General features: G+C 47.7%; 1 protein-coding gene across 1 annotated transcript; it reads right to left on the bottom strand.

Moving 5' to 3' along the window:
- Positions 1-6,089: 6,089 nt before the first annotated feature.
- Positions 6,090-23,569, bottom strand: FAM198A (family with sequence similarity 198, member A). The gene is made up of 5 exons (XM_006868830.1): positions 23,498-23,569; positions 22,026-23,282; positions 8,865-8,987; positions 6,939-7,042; positions 6,090-6,300 (listed from the first exon to the last, which is right to left on the bottom strand). The coding sequence occupies exons 1-5, from the start codon at positions 23,567-23,569 to the stop codon at positions 6,090-6,092; spliced, it is 1,767 nt and encodes a 588-aa protein (XP_006868892.1).
- Positions 23,570-24,088: the final 519 nt, after the last annotated feature.

The following is a 24,088-nucleotide window of genomic DNA, read 5'->3' as shown; positions in this document are numbered from 1 at the left end:
TTTACAGCCTTGGAAACCCTGTACAGGGTCACTATGAGTCAGTTCTGACTCCACAGCACATAACCACCACCACCACCATAGAATAACTGTTCAGAATAAACATTATGTTCAAATTTTGGTGAATTTTTATTATTTTCAACAGATTATTCCCGGAAAATGAATGAATGGAGATGGAAGTCTGGGCACACATCAATATGTTATTGTTGTTAAGCGTCGTAGAGTCAGTTTTGAGTCATAGCAACCCTATATAGAGTTTCCAAGGAGCAGCTGGTGGGTTTGAACTGCCGACCCTATGGTTCACAGTCCAGTGCTGATCCTACAGCACCACACCAGGTGTCCGTATCAATATGCATCTAAAATAAGAGAGTGGGAGTATACAGGAATGGTAGGTTTCATTGCCTCAAGTGCTAAGAGGCTATAGGATTACAACAGTGCTTCTGTGGCGGGCATGTGTTGAGCTTGAGGACCTCCTAGCCCCTTTGGACTCCCTTTATTGGTGATCACCCTGCCACAGAGGTGGAAACTCTCTTTCTCTGTCTCCTCTGCATCTAGGCCATAACCATGTGAGTGAGTGAGGCTCCACTAATTAGAAGCACTCACATGAACTTTTTTAAAAGATCTATTTTGGTATTGTTGGGAATCTACATAGCAGAACATACACCATTTAACCATTTTTACCTGTACAGTTGAATACCGCTGATTATATCTGCAAGTCCTGCAACCGGTCTCCCCTCTTTTCTGCCTTGTTCGTCCTCATTAACATAAACTTGCTGCTGCTGTCAACTGACTCTCATAGAGAGAATTCTTAAAGGAACATAATGCTCAAGGCTGACCTGTTTTTACAAGTTAAGTTTAATGATAGTTTGGTTTTAAGATGGTTTCCAGGGCAATTAATTTGGCTTAAGGTTTAAAGATTACCTCAGGGCAGTAGTTTTGGGAGTTCATCTATCCTCCATGATGATAGAAAGACTGGATCCCATGAGAATTTGACATTTTGTTCTGTGTTTTCTCCCTTTTGATCAGGATCCTTCTACAGGATCTTTCATCAAAATTTTCTGTAATGGTAGTTGGGTGCCATCCAGTTCTTTGGGTCTCATGGCAAAGGAGACACGTTCATAGAGGAAATGGAAACCAATCGTTGTGCCTTCAATGGCTACTTGAAAACTTTTAAGGTCCCAGGCACTAAGCAAGGAACTAAGAGGTAAAACAGAAGCATTAAACACAGTATTAGGCCAACTAGTTGGGATGTCCCTTAAAACCATGACTCTAAACTTCAACTCATGGTGACCAGCTGTGTGTCAGAGTAGAACTCTGCACCATAGAATTTTCAAAGCCTGATTTTTCCTAAGTAGATGAATTGTCAGGCCTTTCTTCCAAGACTCCTCTGGTTGGACTTGAACTTCCAACCTTTGGGTTAACAGCCAAGCTTGTACTGCCCAGGAACTCCTCCAGAGCTCCCCAGCCTCTTTTATGTCATCTTTTCTTGGTTCACACCAGCTTGAGTGTGTTCAAACTGACCTTGCAGTCCAGGGAACTATCCTGCAGCCCACACCAGGACCCCAGGATGCTGATGTTGCTCTCCATCTCTAAGAATCACCACACCCCAGAGGCTCTCATAGGATCTGCGTCCACTCTGGAAACTTATGAAGTTGAGTGTTGCCAGGAGTACTAGCCATACCTCCACCCTACATGGGAGGGGTCTTGCCTTCTACTGATTAGAAATAATCATGTGAGGCAGGGTTTCCATATGAACAAAGGTTTATTTTAGGAAAGAGGCTTGAAAATGGTGACAGGAAGGAATTATTGCAATGATTAACTCCCATCTTCCAGAATAAAAGCTTTGCTGGGTTCTAAAAATTTGGATAAGGAAAAGGCATCATGTTTATTCATAGGGATAGGTGGGGATTCCCTGGCAATGGCCCCTGTTGTTGTTATGTGTCGTGGAGTCGGTTCCGACTCATAGTGACCCTGTACAGGGTTTCCGAGGCTATAAATCTTTATGGGAGCAGAAAGCCTCATCTTTCTCCATTGGAAAAAGTAGTTTCGAACTGCTGACTGTGAGATTAACAGCCTGTAACCACCATGCTACCAGAGGAGGGGCCATGGGGTCATGTTAATGGAGTGGTGTGGCGCTGCATGATAATGCCCTGGACCACAACCTGGGGCTCCTGTGTTCAAGTCAGTCCTGACTCAACAGCACTTATTAACAACAACATGATAACTGCATGTATGTGTTCTGCAGAGCGGCTGGTAGATTCGAACTTCTGACCTTTTGGCTAGCAGCCCAGCTCATACTCCACTGCGCTACCGGGGCAGACAAAATTTACTGTGGAATGGCGTGCATGTGTGGCTCTAAAAGACCCTGGTTCAAACCCTTCCTAAGAGCTGGTATCTCCTTTGCTCCAATAGGTTTATCCTTTAGAGTTATGCCTAGGGCACTGAGTAAACTAATCAGACCTGTAAAATATCTAACAGGAAGTAAAAAGAAAGAACTTTCATGTGTAGTCGTCCTTAATGGCATGTCCCAGGTTGTGTCCTGCACAGCTTTACAATTGCCTAAGCTGGGTGGGCACAGAGGGAGGTGGTAACAACATGCAGACTTCAACAGTCCTCAAGACTTCAGTCACAGGTCTCTGTGGCCCTCAGGGTCCCTTGGGTCTCCATCTAGCACCTTGGCTGAGTGCACTGGGTTCACATGTGAGCCCTGGGGCCTGGGGCAAGTCATTCCTCCCTCCCAGCCTCAGTTCTTCATCTGTAAAGTGAGGGATAGCAGTGGCTTTCCCCTGGGGTTATTGTAAGGCATTTGTGAGGGAGTCTGTGTGAAGCCCTTAGAACCATGAGGTCCACAGCCCCATACCCAGCCCACAAGAGCAGCTGTAATTCAGAATTGTGAATTTTCCACACTTAGAAAGTCACATACTGCAAACTATGAGGTCAGCAGTTCACACCCATCATTTACTCCTCAGAAGCCCTGTACAGGCACTTAACCACAACATAGGAGTTTATGGAGTCCTGGTGTATACTGTAAGTAAGCACTGGGCTGCTAACCACAAGGTCAGCAGTTCAAACCCACCAGCTGCTCCTTGGAAACCCAATACATGGTCGCTATGAGTCAAAGCCGACTCAAAGACACTTCACAACAGCAAATGTGGGTGTATGGGAGTCTGAGGGTACACCCAACAAGCAAACATGTTTCTGCAATGTCCTGAGTGGGGCATGAGTTTCGGCATCAAAGAGATGAAAAGTGGTTTCCAGAGCTTTGGAGAATGTTGGAATTGCGTGTCAGAGCTGTGAATCTGTGTTACTATTATCGGCCCCTCCTGCTTAGAAACGGTATCATTTCCCTCGGAATTCGGGAGAGGTGCAGGGCAGTGAGGAGGCCAGCGGCCCTGGCTGCGTCTCTCCAGGCCCATCTGCTGGAAGCTGGGCAGATGCTGTAGTACAGACACAACCATGGCTTCCGGCCCTGAAGGTCCTGATTCCTGATTCAGTTCCCCAGCTGTTTGCTTCCCTTGGCACCTTATTCTCATTCCAGAGGTAAAGGCTGGGGGAAATGCAGAGGACTCAGCTAGCACTGAGATTGAGAGTTGTTAGTTGTTGTTGTTGTTTTAATCAAAAAGTGGATGCTATTTCAAGTTTGCAATAAAGACGCAGTTAATAGCCTGAGCCAACTTAAGCAAAGAGCAGGGGCAGGGAGCCAAATGCGTGAGAGTGCTTGACGGAGAGTCTGCATTTGCTGCTCCACATTCCAGGGAATTGGTCCTGCCTGGTCAGCAGCTGTGAGTCCAAGGAAGCGGAGCAGCTAGGAGGGTAGAGAGAGCACCTTTAGTGGTAGTTTGGGGCTGAGCTTCGTCAGCACAGTTCCTGCCTGGGATTGAATTCTGGCTTTTCCACCAGCAAGCTAGGTGGGTGCCAGGGCATGGTTCTTAACTCATCTCTAAAATGCAGATAATATTACCTACCTTCCAGGCAGAGACAGTTGTGGTTCAGTGGGAAAATCTCATTGCCCAGGTTGGAGACCTGGGTTCACTTAGCACCTGATCCATCTCTTGTGCAGCCCCCGCCTGTCAGTGGAGGCCAGTATGTTCCCATGATGCTGAGCGGCTTTCAGCAGGGCTTTCCAACTAAGACAAACTAGGAAGAAGGACCTGGTAATGTACTTCAGAGAATGAGCCAGTGGACAAGTGTATGGATCACAAGGGTCCTTCCTGCTCCATGGTAGCTAACAACAACAAACCCATGAGGTTGTAATGAGGTTAAATGAATTAATCCTGTGATGCTTGTATCACAGTGCCTGACACATAGTTGTTGTTGTTATGTACCGTGGAGTCAGTTACGGCTCATAGTGACCCTGCACAGGGTTTCCGAGGCTGCAAATCTTTACGGGAGCAGAAAGCCTCCTCTTTCTCCCGCGGAACAGCTGGTAGTTTCAAACTTTGAGGTTAGCAGCCCAATTCATAACCACTACACTGCCAGAGCACTCAATAAATGTTAGTGGCTCTTACAGAAGATGCTCCATAAAAACTCATTAGTTCCACAAGTGGCCAAGCTCGGATCTGAACATGAAGCTCTTGTCTTCAAGTCTAGTCACCTCTCTTGCTGAAATTATTTTCCTGTAGTAGTAGTTTTGAAAATCAAATTAAAATTTTGATTACAAATAAGGTAGTGTTCCGAGGCAGAAGGTGCTGGTGGTTATGAGAGCTATCAGAGGCTGTTGATTCTGGGTTTGATATAACAAGGGACTCAGCCACCATCACCATGTTTGACAAAGACTCAAGATAAGCAAGAAAAGGGGAGAGCTTTATAGTAAAAAAGGGGAAGGCCTCAGGTGTGCCCCGACTGGAGGTTGTTGGCACAGGGAAACTGGAAGTGGGTTACCCAGAAGTGGGCATTCAGTGTAATTTATTCCCAAACCTGTTGCCATGGACTCCAATTCATAGGGACCCATGGAACAGAGTAGAACTGCCCCATAGCATTTCTAAGGAGTCCTGGTATGGTGCTGTAGGATAAGCACTAGACTGCTAACCAGTGGTTCAAACCCACCAGCCGCTCCTGAGAAACCCTATACAGGGTCACTGAGTCAGAACTGACACGATGGCACTTAACCACCATCTTTATAGAAGCAAGATGCCACATCTGTCTCCCTCAGAGCAGCTGGTGGGTTCAGATCTCTCGATTAGCAGATGAGCACTTAACCAGTGTACCAGTAGCAGTGCTTCTTGTATAATTGGTTTGGGAAGCTTATTTGATTTTCTCTGGTTGGTCCTGATTTGGAAGCGGGGACGATGACGATGTTCTGGACATTCCGGACTGATTGCTGCAGAGGGGCTTTGACTTCCTGGACTGGAAACAACAGCTGGGAGATTGAATATACAGACGGACACTGACCAGAACATGTATGACAAGAGAACCCTGACTCACATAAAACACCTGCGAAGCCAAACCAGAGCCAATGTTTACTCCAAAAAAGTAACTGAGTTAAGTAAAAATGCGAAGTTAAACAAAGTCCAGTGTTCCATCCCATTGTACATAGGGTCACTATGAGTTGGAACTTACTCAATGGCACCAAACAGCCACAACAGCAGAGACAAGAGCCAGTGTTTTGGTTTTTGACTTGAGTCTCCTTTCAGCCAGAACAGTCCTGGACCACGAGTACAATCATATGAAGACCCATATTAAGCTCATCTCCTGTACTCGAGCATCCCTGCACACATGCCACACACACCTACGCACCTCTACACACACACACACGACACAGGTGTCCCGTTCTGCACACGCATGTGGAAGGCACCATTCTTTTGGCAGCATCTAGAGCAGTTCACAGAACCTTCTTGAATGCCTTTCTTTATTGGTGCAAGAGAGTAAGTAGCCAGAACTGCAAGGCGGAGAGTGCAGGTATTTCTGGTTAGGAGTGCAGTGAGCTTGGACCCCATAACCACCTCCATCATCTCATGGTCATAGAGCATTCCATGACAGCCACAGTGCCCTCTGGGTTCTGGCTTCTCCCATTTGTCTTCCTTCACGGAGGGGCACCTGAATCAGTGTGGCCATAAGGATCAAGGCTCATCAGCTCTGGGCAGTGATGGGGCTCATAGGTCCTCGTCCCTAAAGATCGTCAAGTTGTGCTTCTGAATGTGTCCCAGCAAGATCTGTCCTCGCCGCTCCAGTGTCTGGAGAACCTGCTTCAGGCCCTGGGCCCCACCTTGGCTTTCCCAGAACACCGGGTCCATCTGCAGTGACGTGAGCAGCAGGTTCTGTAGACACCCTGACGCCAACACCTTCACAGCGGACTCAGGAAACCTGCAGGGAAGGCCCCCAGTCCCCAAAACAGAAAGGAAACCAAAAGTCACCTGAATTTCAGAGACAGGTGAAGCCAGATGGCCAGGACTTTCACAGCTGGGGAACCCTGATAGTCACCTTTGAAGCCCCCCTGGACTATATCTGCTGCCTGGTTAGCAGAGACCCCTTTGACCCACTCTGCTTGAGAAACACAGGTAAAGGCTCCTGAATGCCCTCCCTCCCCCACCCCAGAAAAGCTGGAGGATCTGCTCTGTTGCCCAGATGATGCCCACTGCTCTGAATGGCAAAGGCAGGACCAGGAGGAAGCCAGGAAGCCTGAGTTACCTGCCAGGAGACAGCAGGGCAGGGTAGGGCCCCAGGCTAGCTCTCCCACCCAGGGCAAAGGAAGAACTATCTTCATGAGGCTAGGATACCCCATCCAGGGGTTGGTGGGGTCTTCATCACCACTCCACTTTCTTAGGGCTCCCCACCCTCAGCTGAAGTTCAGCTCTGACCGCCTTTGTCTAATGCACTGCAGACTTCTCAGGAGCCATGGTTCCGGGCCCCACAGCCTGCAGCAGGCCCATACAGCCTCAGTCCCATGAACCTCCAAAGTCACTCAACCCTCTGCTCTCTGTCACCTTGCCTTTGAACCTTACCCATCTATACCCTCGAGTAGCCGAAAGTTCAGCTTGTCCTCTGGATGCTGAAGGTTCCCAGCATTATCAATGTAGACTAGATGAGATGGGTTGCTGCTCCGGACCTCAGGGAAAGAAGGTGGACAGAGACAAGGGGGGTCAGGGCTGGGGGTGCCCTTAGCTCTCAGCCCCACAATCCTCCCTGCTCCTGCCTAGATGGTCTCTACACACTGGGCGTTTATGCCAGACATTCTGTGAAGTGCTTTCAGGCATCTGCTTCCTTCCAGGGCCCAGTATTAGCCCCATTTATGGAGGCACAGAAAAGTCACAGTTTGCACAAGATCACCCAGCTAAGCAGTAACTGGGCTGGTGTCAAATCTGGACCATAGCTCAAAGCTACAGCACCATCCTGCTAAAATGCAACATAGAGGGACTGGATCCTGTGTTGGTTACTTCTGAGCAGACAGTCAGCTTTGTTTCCAACACCGACAGGCTGAAGGAAGGAAGGGCTGAGGAGCCTGGGTAGGAATCTGCATGTGCAGAGTAACAGACTCACCAGGACCATCTGGGGTCATGATGTGTCATACATGCACATGCCCACACATCCTCACATATGTGCTCTGACTCAGGTACACATGTTCTCACACACATGCATACATACACTCACATTCACAACCTCACATATGCACACATGCTCACCACTTGGGTGACACTTGTGCCTGCATATCTGGGCACTCCCCCCAAGCATTATGGGGTAACTTTATCCTCTGACTGTGTTGACTATGTCTCCATAGGAGACAAGTTAGACTTCTGCTAAAATCTTTCCAACTCTAAAAGCAATGATACGGAATTCTTGTGTACCGTGTCATGGAGCATCTGAGACCTCTCACCCAGCAGCCCCCGCACACATGCATTCCCATATACATATTCTCCAAAGTTCCACCCTAATGTCTCATAATTTTCTCTAGCCTCTAGGCTTTAACTACAAGGTTGTTTGTCTCCAGCACCCCAGCTTCTCCTCTCTCTACTTCATTTCACTCCTCAACTCCCTCACACATCAGGGATCCCCCCCTGGTTTTCAAAATCTGTTGATCCTTCCCTCTGAAGACTGTCATTCTAAAGGCTGTGTGAAAAGGCTACCCAGCAGGAGATGTGACAGATATGGAAGCAGTGGTACCACTTCCAGGGTCATCTTCTGTTTATTAGGAGAAAGAAGAAATATGTCCCTGGGGGACAAGGACCCAAGACATCCCACCATCCACCCAGGAGATCCATGTGGCAGACCTGGCCCAGGCTAACAGCCACCTCCCAAAACAACTGTCCACGGTGGGGCTGCAGGACACACGGCTTCATCGGGGAATAGGGTGAAGAAGGCCTTCCCCAGGGGTGGCAGTTTGCTTCTGGTGCAGGAGAAGTGGCTGTGTGGTCACACCAACCCCACCCTGGTCTGGGCTCTGGTTCTAACGAGGTAACACAGATTTCTCTGTTCAGCATTGGCCTGGGGGCCATCAGGGGCTTGGGTTGGAACCCTATTGCTTCACCAACCAGCCACCTGACCTTGGGAACTCCACCCAACCCACCCACACCCACCCCACCACTACCACCACAATTTCCACATTTGAATGCACAGTGAAGTCTGACTAGACAAACAGTTCTCAAACTTTGATTCCTAGAGCTCTAGGCATTTCCTGGAGTCTCCTGAGGGGCACAGTGCAGTGGAGATGATGAAAATGGGGCATCCAGCCCCTTCCTTTCCTGACCTCACCTCAACCACATTCTCCACTCTCTCAGTTTTATGCATTGAAAAACATTTACTCAAAGAAAGGACTTTACTGCCAGAACTAACAGGATTGGGAAATCCCAGCATCAGATGATCACTGAAACTCTGTAACTATAGTTTCTGAGGAGACCCAGGCAGGGCGGATGAGGGGTTACAAGAAGACCTACCAGGATGTGGACCAGACGCAGCTCAGCAGGGTTCTGGCATTTCTCACGGAGCCTCTCTTCCACGCAGGGGTCGGAGGGCTCAGGCTCAAAGCCACAGCAGTATCGATCCAGGCGGTCATGGACCTGTGGGGATCCCCAGCCTCTGAAGGGGTGTGTTAGGGTGCCTGTCTCCCCCACCAGCATCAAGGCTGCCAGGCTGCTGATTAATTAGCTTTAGTGGGGGAAAAAGGCCTGGAGGTTTGCTTCCAAAAAGCCAGCCCTTGAAAACCACGTGGAGCACAGTTCTACTCTGGCACACACAGGGCTGCCTTGGTTGGAATGCACTCAGCAGAACGTTTGGTTATAAGGAAGGTTAGGATCCTCTGTAGCAGACTGTGTGGGTTTAGCATCTCCATAGTGCCATGATTTGGGAGTATGGTGGCTCCATACAGTAAGTACTGGTGGTGGTGATGTGACACTGAGCCAGTTCTGACTCATTGTGACCCTGTATAGGGTTTCTGAGGCTGTAAATCTTTACGAATCCAGAAAGCCTCATCTATTTCCCACAGAACAGCTGGAAGATTTGAACTACAGACCTTTCGGTTAGCAGCCTGACTCATAATCCACTATGTTATCAGGGCTCCTTAATGTCATGATTGGACCCAGGTTTCTCTCTGCTCCCCACTTTACCACCCACAACACTAACAATCCAGTGTCTTCTTAAAAAACCTACAGGTGAACTCTTTCCTTGTTCATGTCCTGTAGGACAGGGAGCGAACAGGAGACAAAGAGAGAACCTCTCCTCACCCATGGAATGGAAGCCCACAACTTCACCTTACTGAACAAAATTAGGACCCAGGCTCATTCCTGGGAAAAGCAGAGGGCCCTGGAAGATGGTGATGCATCAGCTAAAAGTAGAGTCCCTGATCCTGTCCCCTCTGAAGCCAGCAATGGGTGGAAGTTAGGACTCTGCTAGGAAGGAACATGGGGCAACCGGCTGAATCCAGAAAGAGCCCCCGTGATCCCATTCCGGCTACTGACAAAAATGTTGATGGGCACAGGATGAGGGCCATGCATCATGCAACTAGAGATCTCTTAGCCATTCAATTGTTTCTCTGTCTCCTAAAGGAGTCTAGTATGGTGATGCAGGATAAGCACTGGACTGCTAACTGCAAGATCAGCGGTTCAAACCCACCAACTGCTCCTCGGAAACCCTATACAGGATTGCTGTGAATGGGAATTGACTCAAAGACACAACAACAAAGCTAGTATGCCCTGGTGGCACTGTGGGTTAGGCATTGGGCTGCGAACTGCAAGGTCAGCAGTTCTAACCCATCAGTTGCTCTGTGGGAGAAAAAAGACTGTCTGCACCTATAAAGATTTACAGTCTTGGAAACCCTATGGGACGTGAGTTGGAATTGCCTGGATGGCCATGGATTTTCGTTTGATAAAGCTAGTATCAGACCTCATTGTTGTTGTTGTTGTTGTTGTTAAGTGCCATCGAGTCGGTTCCGACCTATAGCGACCCTGTATAGGGTTTCCGAGAAGCAGCTGATGATCTTAAATCGCCAGCCTTGCAGTTCAAACCGCTTTGCAGTCTGGCGCATTAACCCACAGCACCACACCATATTGTCCTCAAGCTCTTAACACTATAGTGTAGCACAGAGGCCAGCAAACTCCTTCTATAGACAACCAGAGCAGACAGTAAATATGTTAGGCTCTCTAGGCCATAAAAGGAGCTCTGATAGTGTAGTGGTTACAAGTCGGGTTGCTAACCTCATGGTAAGCAGTTTGAAACTACCAGCTGTTCTGTTGGAGAAAGATGAGGCTGTCCGCTCCCATAAAGATTTACAGCCAGAAACCCCGATGCAGGGTCACTATGAGTCGGAACCAACTCCAGGGCACACAGCCACCACCACCACCATAGGCCATAAAGTCTCTGTTGTAACTACTCAATACTGCTGCCATGGCTTATTTTGAACGAATGCATTATAGACAATATGAAAACAAATGGGCTTGGCTGTGTTCCAATAAAACTTTATCAATGTGAACTGAAATTTGAATTTCATAAAATAGTCTTCCATTACTTTTCCCCCAACCATTAAAAAAATGCACAAACCATTCACTCACAGACCATATAAAAACAAATAGAGGGGGGGTTATGGCCTGCACTGTGGATCATGGTTTGGTTTGTCAACCCCTTATTTGGAGGACAGACAGGTTTGGGAATAAATCATGGCCCCACTCTGTCCTATCTTTGTGACTTGAGGGACTTCTGTAACCTTGTGACATTACTGGTTTCTCATCCACAAAAGGGAGAAGACATCCCTATGGGGCTGTTCTGGGAGCCACATAGGTTGATGATCCATCTGGAGCAGGGGATGGGCTGTCATGGAGACCCTCAGTGGTCTCCAACCCTGACAGGAATGAGCCCAAAGAGGAATCTTAAGGGCTCCCTCCCAGGAAGCCTTGGCTTCCCATCAGTTTACCCTGTGGCCTGAGAACCAGGGTCTGACATATAGTAGGTGTTTTCACACTCTGGACACGCTCTTCTTGGTCCTGGAGCACAGACGTACCTCGTGAGCTCTCTGTGACTGGGATGGTATATGACAGGGTGTTTGTTCTAAATCCATTTGCTGTCTAGTTGATTGTAACTCATGGCAACCCTGTCTTTATCTGAGTAGCACTGTGCTCCAAAGGGTTTTCAATTGCTGATTTTCCAGAAGTAGATGGCACCTCTGCGTGGACTAGACCCTCCAACCTTTTAGTTAGCCGCTGAGCACATTAGTCATTTGCACCACACAGGGACCCCTAGGGCAGATCGAGCAAGGTGAAATGCAATAATTGCTCTGGATTTTGTGTTGTGTATGATGCCAACTCTCCGGCCCCCACCCCCCACCCCCACTACCCAGGCCAGGAGATGCAGATTTCACTTAAGAGCTGTGTTAATTTCTAGAGAAAGAGAAAAGGATTTTGCCCATCCGATATGCACTCTGCTAGCTTCCCCAAGCCTACACCCATCTGAATGTTTAACAGGATGGACCTGTCTGGGCACAGCTAGCTTTGCTGTCTGGTTACGTTTTTCCACTGAAAAGAAATTGAGTTTAAGCTGACACATACTAGCAGCCAAACAGAACCAAGCTTAAATTTCATTCTCATATCCCTTCAGAATTTGATTCTTTTTTCCCTTTTTTGGAAAAAATGAGAAACTGTTGAGAAAGAATTTTTTTTTTTTAAGTAATCTTTTGCAGATTTGCTTTTCTGATCCAAGTGAGCAATAGTGCATAATCATGCTGCTGAATGGAATTTTTGCTTATTTCAAAATTAAACAGTTGTAAAGTCCTTGCCCAGCACACCGTTCTCAGTCCTGACACATCACAACTCACTGAGCTCCCCCAACAACCAATAGTTGTATGCTGTGAGGAAACCGAGTCACACATGCCGAGTCATGTGCCCCAGTTCACACAGCCAGGTCTTGGAGCTGCCTGCACACTCACACTACTCAGCAGGTGCATGTGCCTTTGGCATCTGCAGTGCCTTGAAGTATGGTCCTTCTAGCTGTTGTCTTTGTAACTCCCACAGGATGACCTGGGGGGGAGGGGGCGGGAGGACTATGCAAATATCAGGTGATTGTGGCCCACCAAGGTGATTGGATAGCCTACTAATACTATAACTAAGGTACCTGACAAGGAGCAATGGTAGCGTAGAGATTATGAATCCTGCTGCGAACTGCAAGGTCAGCAGTTCAAAACTACCAACTGTTCCGCGGGAGAAAGATAAGGCTTTCTGCTCTGTACAGGGTCACTGTGAGTTGGAACCAACTCCATGGCACATAACCAACCAAAATACCCCACAAGGGTGGAACCTTGCAAATTAGGTGTCTGGAATCCTAGCCTAGGGATTGGTCAGTAAAAATGAGCCTTCCCATAAGCAGGAGTCCTGGTGTGCCTCTGTGGGTTAGTGCATCAGACTGCAAAGCTGTTTGAACTGTAAGGTCAGCAGTTCAAGCTCACCAGCTGCTCCTCGGAAACCCTATACAGGGTCACTATGGGTCGGAATCGACTCGATGGCACTTCACAACAACAACATAAGCCAGGGAGGGCTTGATCTCTCGTCCATCAAGAAAGAAGAGCTAACTTACAGAAAGATTGGCAGTTCAAACTCCATCCAGTGGCTCCCTGAGATAAAGATCTGGCCATCTGCTCCCATAAAGATTACAGCCAACAAAACCCTATAAGACAGCTCTACTCAGTCACATGGGGTAGAATTGATTTGATGGCACCAAACAACAACAGAGCTTATTTTAAAAGACATCTGTAGACCATTTTCAATTTTTAACAGCAATACACAAAACCAGTGACATTAAAAGGTGGCTCAACTGGAGCAAAGTAGCAGTCTGATACAACCAAGAACAGCACAAAATGCCTTTCACAACAAGTCCCCAGATTGGGACATCACAAGGAGAAACAGTGTGGTCTCCATGGATATATTCAAAAGGCATTTAATAAAATTATCCATTTTACACATTCCTGACTGTAGGATAAAGCACTGGATCAAAAGATTGGTTCGAACCACAAGGTTGACAGTTCAAACTCACCCGCCGCTCCTTAGAAACCTTATACAGGGTTGTCTTGAGTCGGAACTGACTTGATGGCACTTAGTAACAACAACAACAACATTCTTGACATCTGAACGCTCGATAAAGCAGAAACAATGGCTAGTTCTGCATCCTATCTACAGTCAAAAATCAGCATGATGTTTAATGGTGAAACATTAGAAGCAGTCCCAAGTCTGTAAGAAACAAGCCATGCCCTTCATCCCTGTAATATCTGACACTGCTCAGGAGGTACCAGCAAAAGAAGGAAGAGAAAGTAAAAGATAAAATAATATTCACTGCAGATGAAATGACGGTATGTCTATACTTGAAAAATCCAGAGAATAAATCGAGCCGCTGTTAAAAGCAATACGAACTTAGTAGGGAGGCCAGTAAAAAAACATTAATATACTGAAATAAAACAGCCTTAATACAGCCAAGGAGCTACTATTATTGTTAGTTAATGACTCGTGGCCCCCCACGTGTGCAGAATAGAACTGTGCTCCATAGGGGGCAAATCTGTGACCTCTCAGAATCAGATTGCCAGACCTGCCTTGTGAGGTATGTATCTCTGGGTGGGTTCAAACCATCAACTTGTTCCTTCAAGTGCATAACTGTTTGTACCACCCAGGGACCTAAGGAACCTGAGTATAAAAGAAGAGACCTTGTTTTGAATGGCCACTGAAGTTGAAGTACCCCCAGGGCACCCAATGTGAAAGTGAAGATTCAACTGAAGAAAAACCTCTTCAAGATGCTTGAACCTGAATAAATAAGCATATCATGTTCTTGGCTAGAATGACTCTATATTTTAGGATATAAACACTCTCTATATAAGTTTACAAAAATTTAATTTGGTTCCAGTAAGCATCCCAAAAGGATTTGGGGAGGGGGAGGAAGTAACCAGCTGACTCTAAATTTCATGTGAAACAAATTATGCAAGAATATCAGGAAATTGCTTAAAAAGAGCAGTAAGAAAGAACAAGCCATACCAGTTGTCAATATAACATATAAATCTGAGTGCTTAAAACTCTGTGATCCTGGCATTTAAAGTGGACCCTTTCCTGGAATAGGAAACAGTTCAGAAACAGACCTTAATATATAGGGAAATTGATTATTTGATAAAGGTAGCATTTCAAATTGAGGGAAAGATTGATTAGTCAACAAACAAGTGGTGTTGGGACATATATGGGTTGCCATCTGGGGGGGAAAGTTGTTATATATTTTTTATCCCAAAATAACTTCCAGGCAGATCAATGATATATGAGACTATAAACATACAGGTGGAAACATGGAAGAAGTGTTTTAATAATTCTAAAGTGAGAGTGGCCTTCCAAAACATACTATACAAAACTGTTGTTGTTATTGTTAGGAAGTGCCTTCAAATCAGTTCCGACTCATAGTGACCCTGTATAGGGTTTCTGAGGAACAGCTGGTGAGTTTGAACTCCTGACCTTTAGATTGAAATTGACCTTGCAGTCCAGTGCTTATCCTACATCGCCACACCAGGATTTCACCTTGAAGTCAGAAAAGAAAAGCTTGGTAATTTTAACAACATGTATTTTTAAATTTCTGCACAGAAAAAGACTATAAACTAAAAAATGACAATTAGGCCTGAAAATGAGTATGAGTTAAAAAACAAACCAAAAGTGAAAAGGCTTTTTAAGGGAAGGAGGACTCACTCTCAGGCTTCTGCAAGTGCCTCCTAAGATTTTCACACCTAGGGCATCTCCCTGGCCTCCCTCATGAATGTGTTTTTGATTTGTTTTTTATATATAAAGAGAAGTTTATATATTAAGGAAACAGCTCACACAGTTGGAGCGTGAGGAAAGTCCCAAGTTCAAGTCAGATGAATTGAGATTAGTAGGTCATCAGGGAGGTGAGCAGGCCCAGCAGGTGAGAAGGCCGGCTGCTGAAAACTGAGGGTAGTTTTAGAGCAGGGAGAGTCTCAAATCCAGGTCAGATGAATCCAAATCAGCAGATCCAGCAGGCAGGCAGACGGGCAGTGCATTGGATTTTGCTGCCTAGAATATCCTTTTGATTCATCCTACATGTTTTGTGGTTGTTTCCAGTGTAGAGGTTTACATGTTTAATATTATCAGCCAAAACAAGTCCCAAAACAGACTGGAATAGACAATCAATTGTTTCTATGCAAGTGCAGGTTGAAGCAAGGAGGATGTCTGTCTACAGGGACTGGTCTCTCCTGATAACATACCCAAAGGAAAGGAGAGGAAATCCTCACTAGTGTTTTATTACTGGAAGCTTCTTGTTGCTGTTAAATGCCTTCAAGTCAGTTCTGACTGATAAGAGACCCTGCAAAGGGTTTCTGAGGCTGTAAATCTTTGCAGGAGCAGAAAGTCTCATCTTTCTCCCGCAGAATGGCTAGTGGGCTCAAATCACCGTCCTTGTGGTTCAGTTTAGTACTGATTCTACAGAGCCACCGAGGTCCCACTGAAAACTTGTTGTGTGCCGCTGAGTCGCTTCCGATCCTGTATAGGGGTTTCCGAGAATGACTGGTGGGTTTGAACTGCCAACCTTGTGGTTACCAGCTCAGGGCCTATCCTACAGTGCCATACCAGGGCTAAAAAAAAAAAAAAAACATTTGTTATCTTACATATTCTGTGGGTCAGGGTCAGAGCCTCACCAGACTAAAATCAGTCAAAGCCACAATTTCATCAGCTTAAGGTTCTCTTTCAAGCTCATTCAGGTTGTGGGTAGAAACTAGTTCCTCTGGTTGTAGGACTGAGGTTCCCAATGATTTTTGAGTCGTCCTGGAGGCCTTCCATCCCCTTTTGTTGTTGTTAGGTGTCACTGAGTTGGTTCTGGCTGATAGCAACCTTGTATAAGGTTTCCAAGGAGCAGCCGGTGGGTTTGAACCACCAACATTGTATTTAGCAGTCCAGAGCTCGACATAGGCAGTTCATGATGTGGCCGTTTGCTTTCTTCCTTGAGCCAAAGGAAAATCTCCTTTCTTTAAAAGTCACATTTGCTTAAGTTAGACCCACTGAAAATGATTTCCCTTTTAATTAATTTAAACATAATGAATTTATAATCTAATCACTGGAGTGAGGTTCTGGTATCTTCACAGGTCATGGAAGAGTAAAAGGGAAGAGTTTATAATCAGGTATAATAATCATTAGGGGTTATTTTAGAATTCTGCTTATCACACCTCATCCTATTCTTGTTGTTAAGTGTCATCAAGTCAGTTCCAATGCATAGTGACACTGTATAGAGTTTCTGAGGAGCAGCTGGTGGGTTTGAACTGTCGACCTTGTGATTCACAGTCTAGTGCTGATCCTTCAGTGCTATACCAGAAAGTCCCATCCTAATCTAGACGGTACTTTTAAACTTACAAAAAAGATGTCCAGTGCCACTCACAGTTAAAGTTGTGTTTTGTTTTGTTTTTTAAATCCCTCATAGTGACAAAGATCAAAGCAGTCTATGATAATCACTGCTGTTCAGGGGTGAGAAGGTAGGTATTTCATAGATTGCTGGGAGGTACAGATCTGTTTAGAGGGCACTCCAGTCACATTTACTGCACTGGTGAATCTCCATTGGCCACCCCCCCACCCCCCCCAACACACACACACACATCTGGCTGGATCCTCCCTGCCTTCTGCCTTCTAGTTGGGTTGCCTAATAGGAGGTACCAGCAGGATCAAGAGGAGGGCAGTCTGGGAGGTTTCCTTCCTCTCTTTTCTGGCAGTGGCTGCACCCCCTCCACCACAGTTCCTGTCAGGGGCCCTTCTTCCATGACCACACTAACTCTGCCTCCCCCTGTCCATTAAACCTCAGGGCATAAGACCAGTCTCTGACACTCCATCATTTCTTGCTGTCTCCCTGAACCTTGCCGACACCTCCAGAACTGATTCTTTCAATGAAATGTCTTCCAGCTACAGCTATCAAAATGGGGCGCGGGGGAAGGGAATGCTTCTCACTTTGCCAAGCTATCCCATTTCTAGGATTTTATTTTACAGTAAACTTACATATGCTACAAAGACATATAAAGGGCTACAAAATATGTAACTATTTCTTAGCGGGAATGTGAAAAAAACGGATGGTAGTGCAGCCAGTGAAATACTTTGTAGCCATAATATAGTTTCAACTGGATAAAAAAGAAACACTATGTATGGCATGTTACAACTTGTGTTGAAAGAAGGGCAGGATTAGGTATGCATATGCAAGGGGGCTTCAAAGATTTAGTGAAACAATGGAATACGAAGATGTGGAAGTTTCCATAAACGTTTTGAAGACTTTCACATATGCTTGAATGTGCGTGATTTTCCCTAGAGTGACCCAAGGAAGAAGAATGGCGAGGTGACAGTTTGCTTAGAGGAAGGAAAAGGACTGCAGTTGAGAACAGGCAGACTATACTTGCTGTCCCTGATGTAGGATTGGCCACTGACTTGCTTTGGCCAATGGGATAATAGATGTGGCATTGGGAGAGAAGTTATATGTGGCTGTGCAGTTTGGTTGGGCTTCACGGTGTCATCCATTCCTTCACCGCCCCCCAATCCCAAGAAGTTTGTTTGCCTCGGGCAGTGCTAGGCCTTCAGCCTGGGCCCAGAACGAGACATGAAGAACAGACCTGAACCCAATCCACAGCTTGGAGCCAAACTCAGCTGAGCCCAACTAACCCACAGACCCTAGCGTTCACATTAGAGAGTTGGTGGTGTTTTAAGCTCCTGACCTTCGGGAGGTGTGTTATGCGGTATCACTGCAGCAATGCTTGTGTTCTGTAGGATTTGTGAAGCACAGGTATGAGTTATGGGGTATGTATGCATGCAGGGCTTGTGTGTTTTATGAGTGGGTAAATGGCTTTATGATGTATCAAACAAAACTGAGCAAGCATATGGTCTGTATTCCAAACTTGTCTTCAGCACCCCCGCCAGAAGGTACCTTGAGTTCTGCTGAAGGGAAACGCACAATTCGCAGCCCTGCCTCTCTCTGACTTACTAGTGGTTTCTAGGAAGGTGGCAGCAGCCAGACAGGGGTGTTTGACTTGACTGGTGTTCAACAAACCAAGGGAGGGGTAGCACCAGCTGAGCCAAGCCACACCTGACCACATGCCCAACCTGTGTGTGCCTTGGCTGCAGAGATTTCCGTCCCTGCAGCAGGGCTTGGCAGTCCCGTCAGGAACAGAGGGGCTCTATGAGAAGCAGAAAGCTGCAATGTGCACCTCAGTCAGCAGGGGCTTGTGAGGAATGGTGCCTCAGGACTCAAGGTCTCCGGGGATCCCTTCAAGGGTTCCATCTTCCTGCTCTTGCTGATGGTCATCCCCACAGCCACTCCGATGGAGCACTCTGCAGTTAGACTGTCCCCAGGCTACGTCTCAACTTCATCAGCTGTGCCCTGGGTTACTTACTCACTTCAACCTCTTGGGCTTCAATTTCAACATAGAGATTGGAGTGAATGTATTCCTATATGAAGTACATTACAGGAACATTCTCACTCAATTCTTGCAGAAACCACCTGACTCTGGCTGGACTCCCCCAGAGACAGACAGTGAGACAAGGATTCAAGTGAACACTGTTTATTTGTCCACTAACTCCAAGAAATACACTTGGGGAGTGGGGAAGGCCGGCAGTTACCACTGGGGCTGCTGGAACTTGCTGGAAACCGTGAGAGACAGTGGAGGACACACATCTCAGAGTTACCCCCACAAGGGATCTGCACCAACTCCCACCAGTCTTTGGTTGAAGGTTTCTCCTGGAGGTAGGTGACCAACTTTACCCATATGTCCAGTACTGTCCCTGCTTTGGAATGCCTGGTGTTGCAAATAATTAAGTTCTCAACTCCTAACAGAAAGGCAGGAGGTTTATATCCACCTGGAGGCCTGGTCTCTGCTTCTGAGAGGTCACAGCACTGAACATCCTACTGGGCAGTTCTACTCTGCACACAGGAGTTGCACCTGACTCAGTGACAGCTGGTTAGGTTTTGAGTTTTTGCCTCGGTTTTATCATGAAGACATCTGTAATTCTAGAAAACACCTGAATCCTCACCTGGATAACTGTTCAGACTACCTGTTTTTGTTGTTGTTGTTAAGTGCCATTGAGTCAGTTCCAATTCATAGCGACCCTGTACAGGGTTTTCAAGAGCAGCTGGTGAACTTGAACCGCCAACCTTGCACATTAGCCTGCTGCACCACACCAGCACTCCAGCACTGGCAGCCTGTTGGGCTCGCTCCAAGGCTGAGAACAAGCCCTGGGAACGATGAGCACCCATGCACTAAAGTGGTGAGAGCCAAGGGTGTGAAGTCCAACCTCATTTTAGAGGTGAGAGAAGTGAAGCTCAGAGAAGTTTAATGTCACAGAGCCAGAAGTGGTCTTTGGGTAGAGGGGCTCAAACCCAGACCTGTCCAATGCCAAAGCCCATGTCCTTGACCTGGGGTTCCAGATCCTCCTTCCACAAAGCAGACATGGCACCACAGGCTGGTGAAGTTGGAAGAACCCTGGAGTTTAGCTATCCAGTGACTGGGGAGGAAACCATTTCAGGCAGAGAAGCAGATTGAAGGGGAACTTGGTTGGCAGTTTCAGCAAGGAAACAGTAGCCACTCAGCTCAGATTGATCACTGTCACCTAGCAACAGAGACCCAGTGCTGCAAAACAGTCCAATTTTTCAACAAAAGCTGGGTTTTCATGGGAAAACTCCCAAGTTTTAAATAATTTTCTAGAACACATTGCAAACCAACCCTGTGTAGACTAAATATCATTTTTCGGTTCCTGGGCTGCCCAGTCGTAGCCCTGAATCTTGTCCAGTCGCCCCTCTGCCCACTGGATAGGTGCCCCTGAAGTCAGGTGCCTACAGAAACAAGGGCTGGTCCAGAGTGCTTAGAATGCATATATATATACCCACCACAATCTGAGCTCTTGTCATTTTCTGTCCTGATTGCTTCCTGCAACATTCTTACCTGTGGATCCTTAGCTGACATCAGTAAGTAGCTGATGCTTGGAGTCCATCAGTTAACCCTTTCTGACTTGACTGTTCAACCCCAGCAGTGCCTCCCTCTAGCAACTCCAGGGCTTACACCTACCTGCACAGCAGGGACCTTGTCCTCTGGCCATTCCTGAGCTGTCACCCTCTGTCGCTCTCTATATGTATTTCATACAGGGTGAACATTGTATTTTTAAGTTATGCCACCATTTTGAATCCTGATTGAATCAAGTCTGGCTGTAAGCAGTGGTGTGCTGATAAATGTTTAGCAGGTAGCTCTCTGGACAGGCAGTGATCCCTGGCCTGCTGTGTTTGCCGATTTCTGTGGTGTAGATCACTCTCACCCTGGCCCATATCAGACAAGCAGCATGATGTGACTAACTAAGCGAGGACTTGGGAAACAGTGTGCGATCGATCACACACACCGGAATACAGCATTTAGCACAGTGATACGACAGTTACAAATAACATCAGGAGTGTAGATGAAATGCTATGAACTAGGAGGTGGTGAGACTATTCAAGACCTTTGTTTCTAATATGATTTACTATATATTAGGTGGTGGCATGAGCTGTTGGTTCCAATTTACAGCAACCCTATGTGGTTGTTGTTCAGTGCTGTCGAGTTGCTTCCCACTCATAGCGACCCTGTATAGGATTTCCAAGGAACGGCTGGTGAGCTTGAACCGCCAACCTTGCAGTTCAAACCAACCTTATGATTGAGTGCTTATCCTACAGCTCCATACCCTTTGTTAGGTGCCATCAAGTCAGTACCAACTCATAGTGACCCTATGCACAACAGAATGAAACTGCCCAGTCCTGGGCCAACCTCACAATTGTTGCCACACTTGAGTCCATCAATGCTGCCACCTGGCCAATCCATCTCGTTGGGGGGTCTTCCTCTTTTTCTCTGACCCTCCACCTTATCAAACATGATATCCTTCTCCAGTGACTGGTCCCTCCTGACAGTGTGTCTGAAGTATGAGAGACAAAGTTTGGCCATCTTGGCCTCCAAGGAGCACTCTAGCTGCCCTTCTTCGAACAAGATTTGTTGTTCTTTCGGCAGCCCATTAGCACTTTCAATATTCTCCTCCAACACCTTAACTCAGAAGCATCAATTCTTCTACAGTCTTCCTTTATTCATTGTCTAGCTTTCGCATGCATACCCTATAGTTAGTTTAAATAATTTCATTTTTAATAAGGGCTGTATTTAACAAAGAGGGGTCCTGGTGGTACAGTGGTTTAAGTGCTCAGCTGCTGACCAAAAGATGGGAGGTTTGAACCCAGCAGCTGTTCCTCAGGAGAAGGAGGTGGCAGTCTGCTTCCATAAAGATGTGCCGCCTTGGAAACCCTGTGGGTCAGTGTACTTTGTCCTACATGGTCACTCTGGGTCAGAATGGACTTGATATCAGTGGGTATTTTTTGTCTTTTCGGTGGCATTTAACAGCTGAATTCCTGAAATTCCTGGAAATGTTAACCATTAGCTCTTCTGAGCTGATATGAGGTGTTTGGCTACACACAGAGACACAGAAGTAAGAGAAGCTTGTGTTGAGGGGTCAAAGGACAAGGATGTAGGGGAAAGCCACCCCCAGCCATCCTCTCCACCTGCTCCCCCTCCCTCCACTGCTCCCCAGCCTGCCTGCCCACCCAGCCCCACCTACCTGCAGCAGGAAGTCCAAGAGCGCCAGGCGTGCCCACTCGGTGCGGTGGATGCCCAGGCACGGGCCCTGGCCCGGCCAGCTGCAGCCACGCACCAGCAGGGCCTGGTACTGTAACCAGCCTAAGGCCAGAGAGTTCTGGTCATTGTCAGGATCAGCCAGGTGCTGCACGTCAGGCGCCCACCAGATGAGGGGCCTGGCGCCACCATCCGTGTAGCGGTAGGGCAGCAGGGGGCTGTGGAAGTGCCGGGCCACGGCAGGCAGGCTCCGCCGCAGCCCCAGCACACGGTCCACGTGGAAGGACAGGACCTCCAGCAGGTCCCCAGGCCTCTTGATGAGGCCACAGAGCCCCTGGGAGCAATGGTGGCTGAGCCCAGGAGACGAGTCCTGATGGACACTCTCAGTGGAGAGGCCAACCTGCAGCACCTGTCCATGGCCAGGAACCCGAGCCTTGCCCACCACCTCCCCTTGGGCCAGCAGCCTGAGGGTCTGCACATCGTGCTCTGTAAACCATGGGGGAACCTGTCCATGAGTCCTCAAGCCCATCAGTGGCCCAGGGGTCTCAGTGTCACACCAGACGGACTCTGGCCACTTCCCAACAGAGCCAGGCCACCACCGAGCCTCAGGTGCCAGGTCAGAGTCTCCTGCATGTTGCTCACCACCCAAGGTGCTCTTCCCAGTTCTCCGCAGCTCCCTGCTTTCAGCTGGGCGGGGCTGCAGAGTGGGTCCAGCAGTAGCTCTCCAGGTCAGGAAAGTGGTCAGGTCACGCCCTATGAGCTTGCTGACCAGGGTGCCCATCTCACTCTGTGTCTCCGGCCAAGTTTGGGCATGGTCTCTGGCTCCCAGGCCCCTGAGCCCATTCTCTCCCAGAAACACAGGATGCAGAGTGCTGCGTCTTGAACCTCCGAGGGCTGCCGTGTCCCTCCTGACCCTCCCTGAATGCCTGCTGGCCTCTCCTGGGGACTGTTTGCTTCTGTCCATTCTCCCTTTGTGGCCCTGCTCCTCTGCACAGGCCAAGTTGGAATCGCTGGCCAAAGCCAAGCCTCTCTGGAACCCCAGGTTTCTTGCCCATTGCCTCCAGCTAGAGCTCAGCATCTGCCGGACCTGGGGGCCAGGAGGTTCCATGGAGCCAGGGTCCGGGCTGATGGCTGGATGCATTGAGGAGATGCAGGTGACAGCCAGTACAAACAGGGTCATCAGGAAGCAGAATGCCATCACTGACCGCCTCTTGCCGCGCAGTCTTCTCCAGAACCAAAACGCCTGGGGGAGGAGGGAGGAGGTAGAAAGAGAAAGCTTGAGACCTGAGGAAGACACTAGCCCCAACCCACAAAACAATGGGGACGGACACTAGAGGCACCTGGCTACACGTTGGGTGAAAGGAAAGAGCATAGACCAGCTGAAGAAACAACCAGCTGCCTTTAAGAAATGAAAAGCCTAGTCAACTACACTCATGTTTCCAGGTTTCACTGCTCAGCCTCCTCTGGGTGGATGCCCCCGATGCCTGCAGACTGCGCGTCTCCCCTACGGCTTCCATTCCCTTCAACCATACCCCATTAGGATATGGTCTTTACGAATCATAAGGGTCTCCTTGCACATCTGTTCCCCATAAGATCCCTAGGGCCCATGGGGCAGACTCACTTATCCCCATGAATACGCTCTTGCCTTTTTCCAGGATGCATGGTCACCCAGCTAAAGATGACTTTTCCAACCTGCCTTGCAGATAGATGTGGTCATGTGATTTAAGGCCTTGCCCATGCACAAGATCAACCACTTTCGCCTACCTCACTTGCTTAAGTGGAAATTGAGTGTCCTGGTCTTTGTCTGTTCCCTTTTTCCACAGGTTGGGACGGGAATGAGAAAGCACCAACTCCATGCGTGATTGTTGTTGTTGTCAGGTGCCATCTAGTCAGAACCGACTCATAGCGACCCCATGCACAGCAGAACGAAACAATGTCCGATCCTGGGCCAATCTCACTACCGCTGCCACACTTGAGTCCATCAGTGATGCCACCTGGCTGATCCATCTCGTTGGGGGTCTTCCTCTTTTTCTCTGACCCTCCACCTTA

The sequence above is a fragment of the Chrysochloris asiatica genome, unplaced genomic scaffold (genome assembly GCF_000296735.1).
Source record: "Chrysochloris asiatica unplaced genomic scaffold, ChrAsi1.0 scaffold00124, whole genome shotgun sequence".
NCBI classification, from domain to species: domain Eukaryota; kingdom Metazoa; phylum Chordata; class Mammalia; order Afrosoricida; family Chrysochloridae; genus Chrysochloris; species Chrysochloris asiatica.
This window is presented reverse-complemented; position numbering and strand designations above follow the sequence as displayed.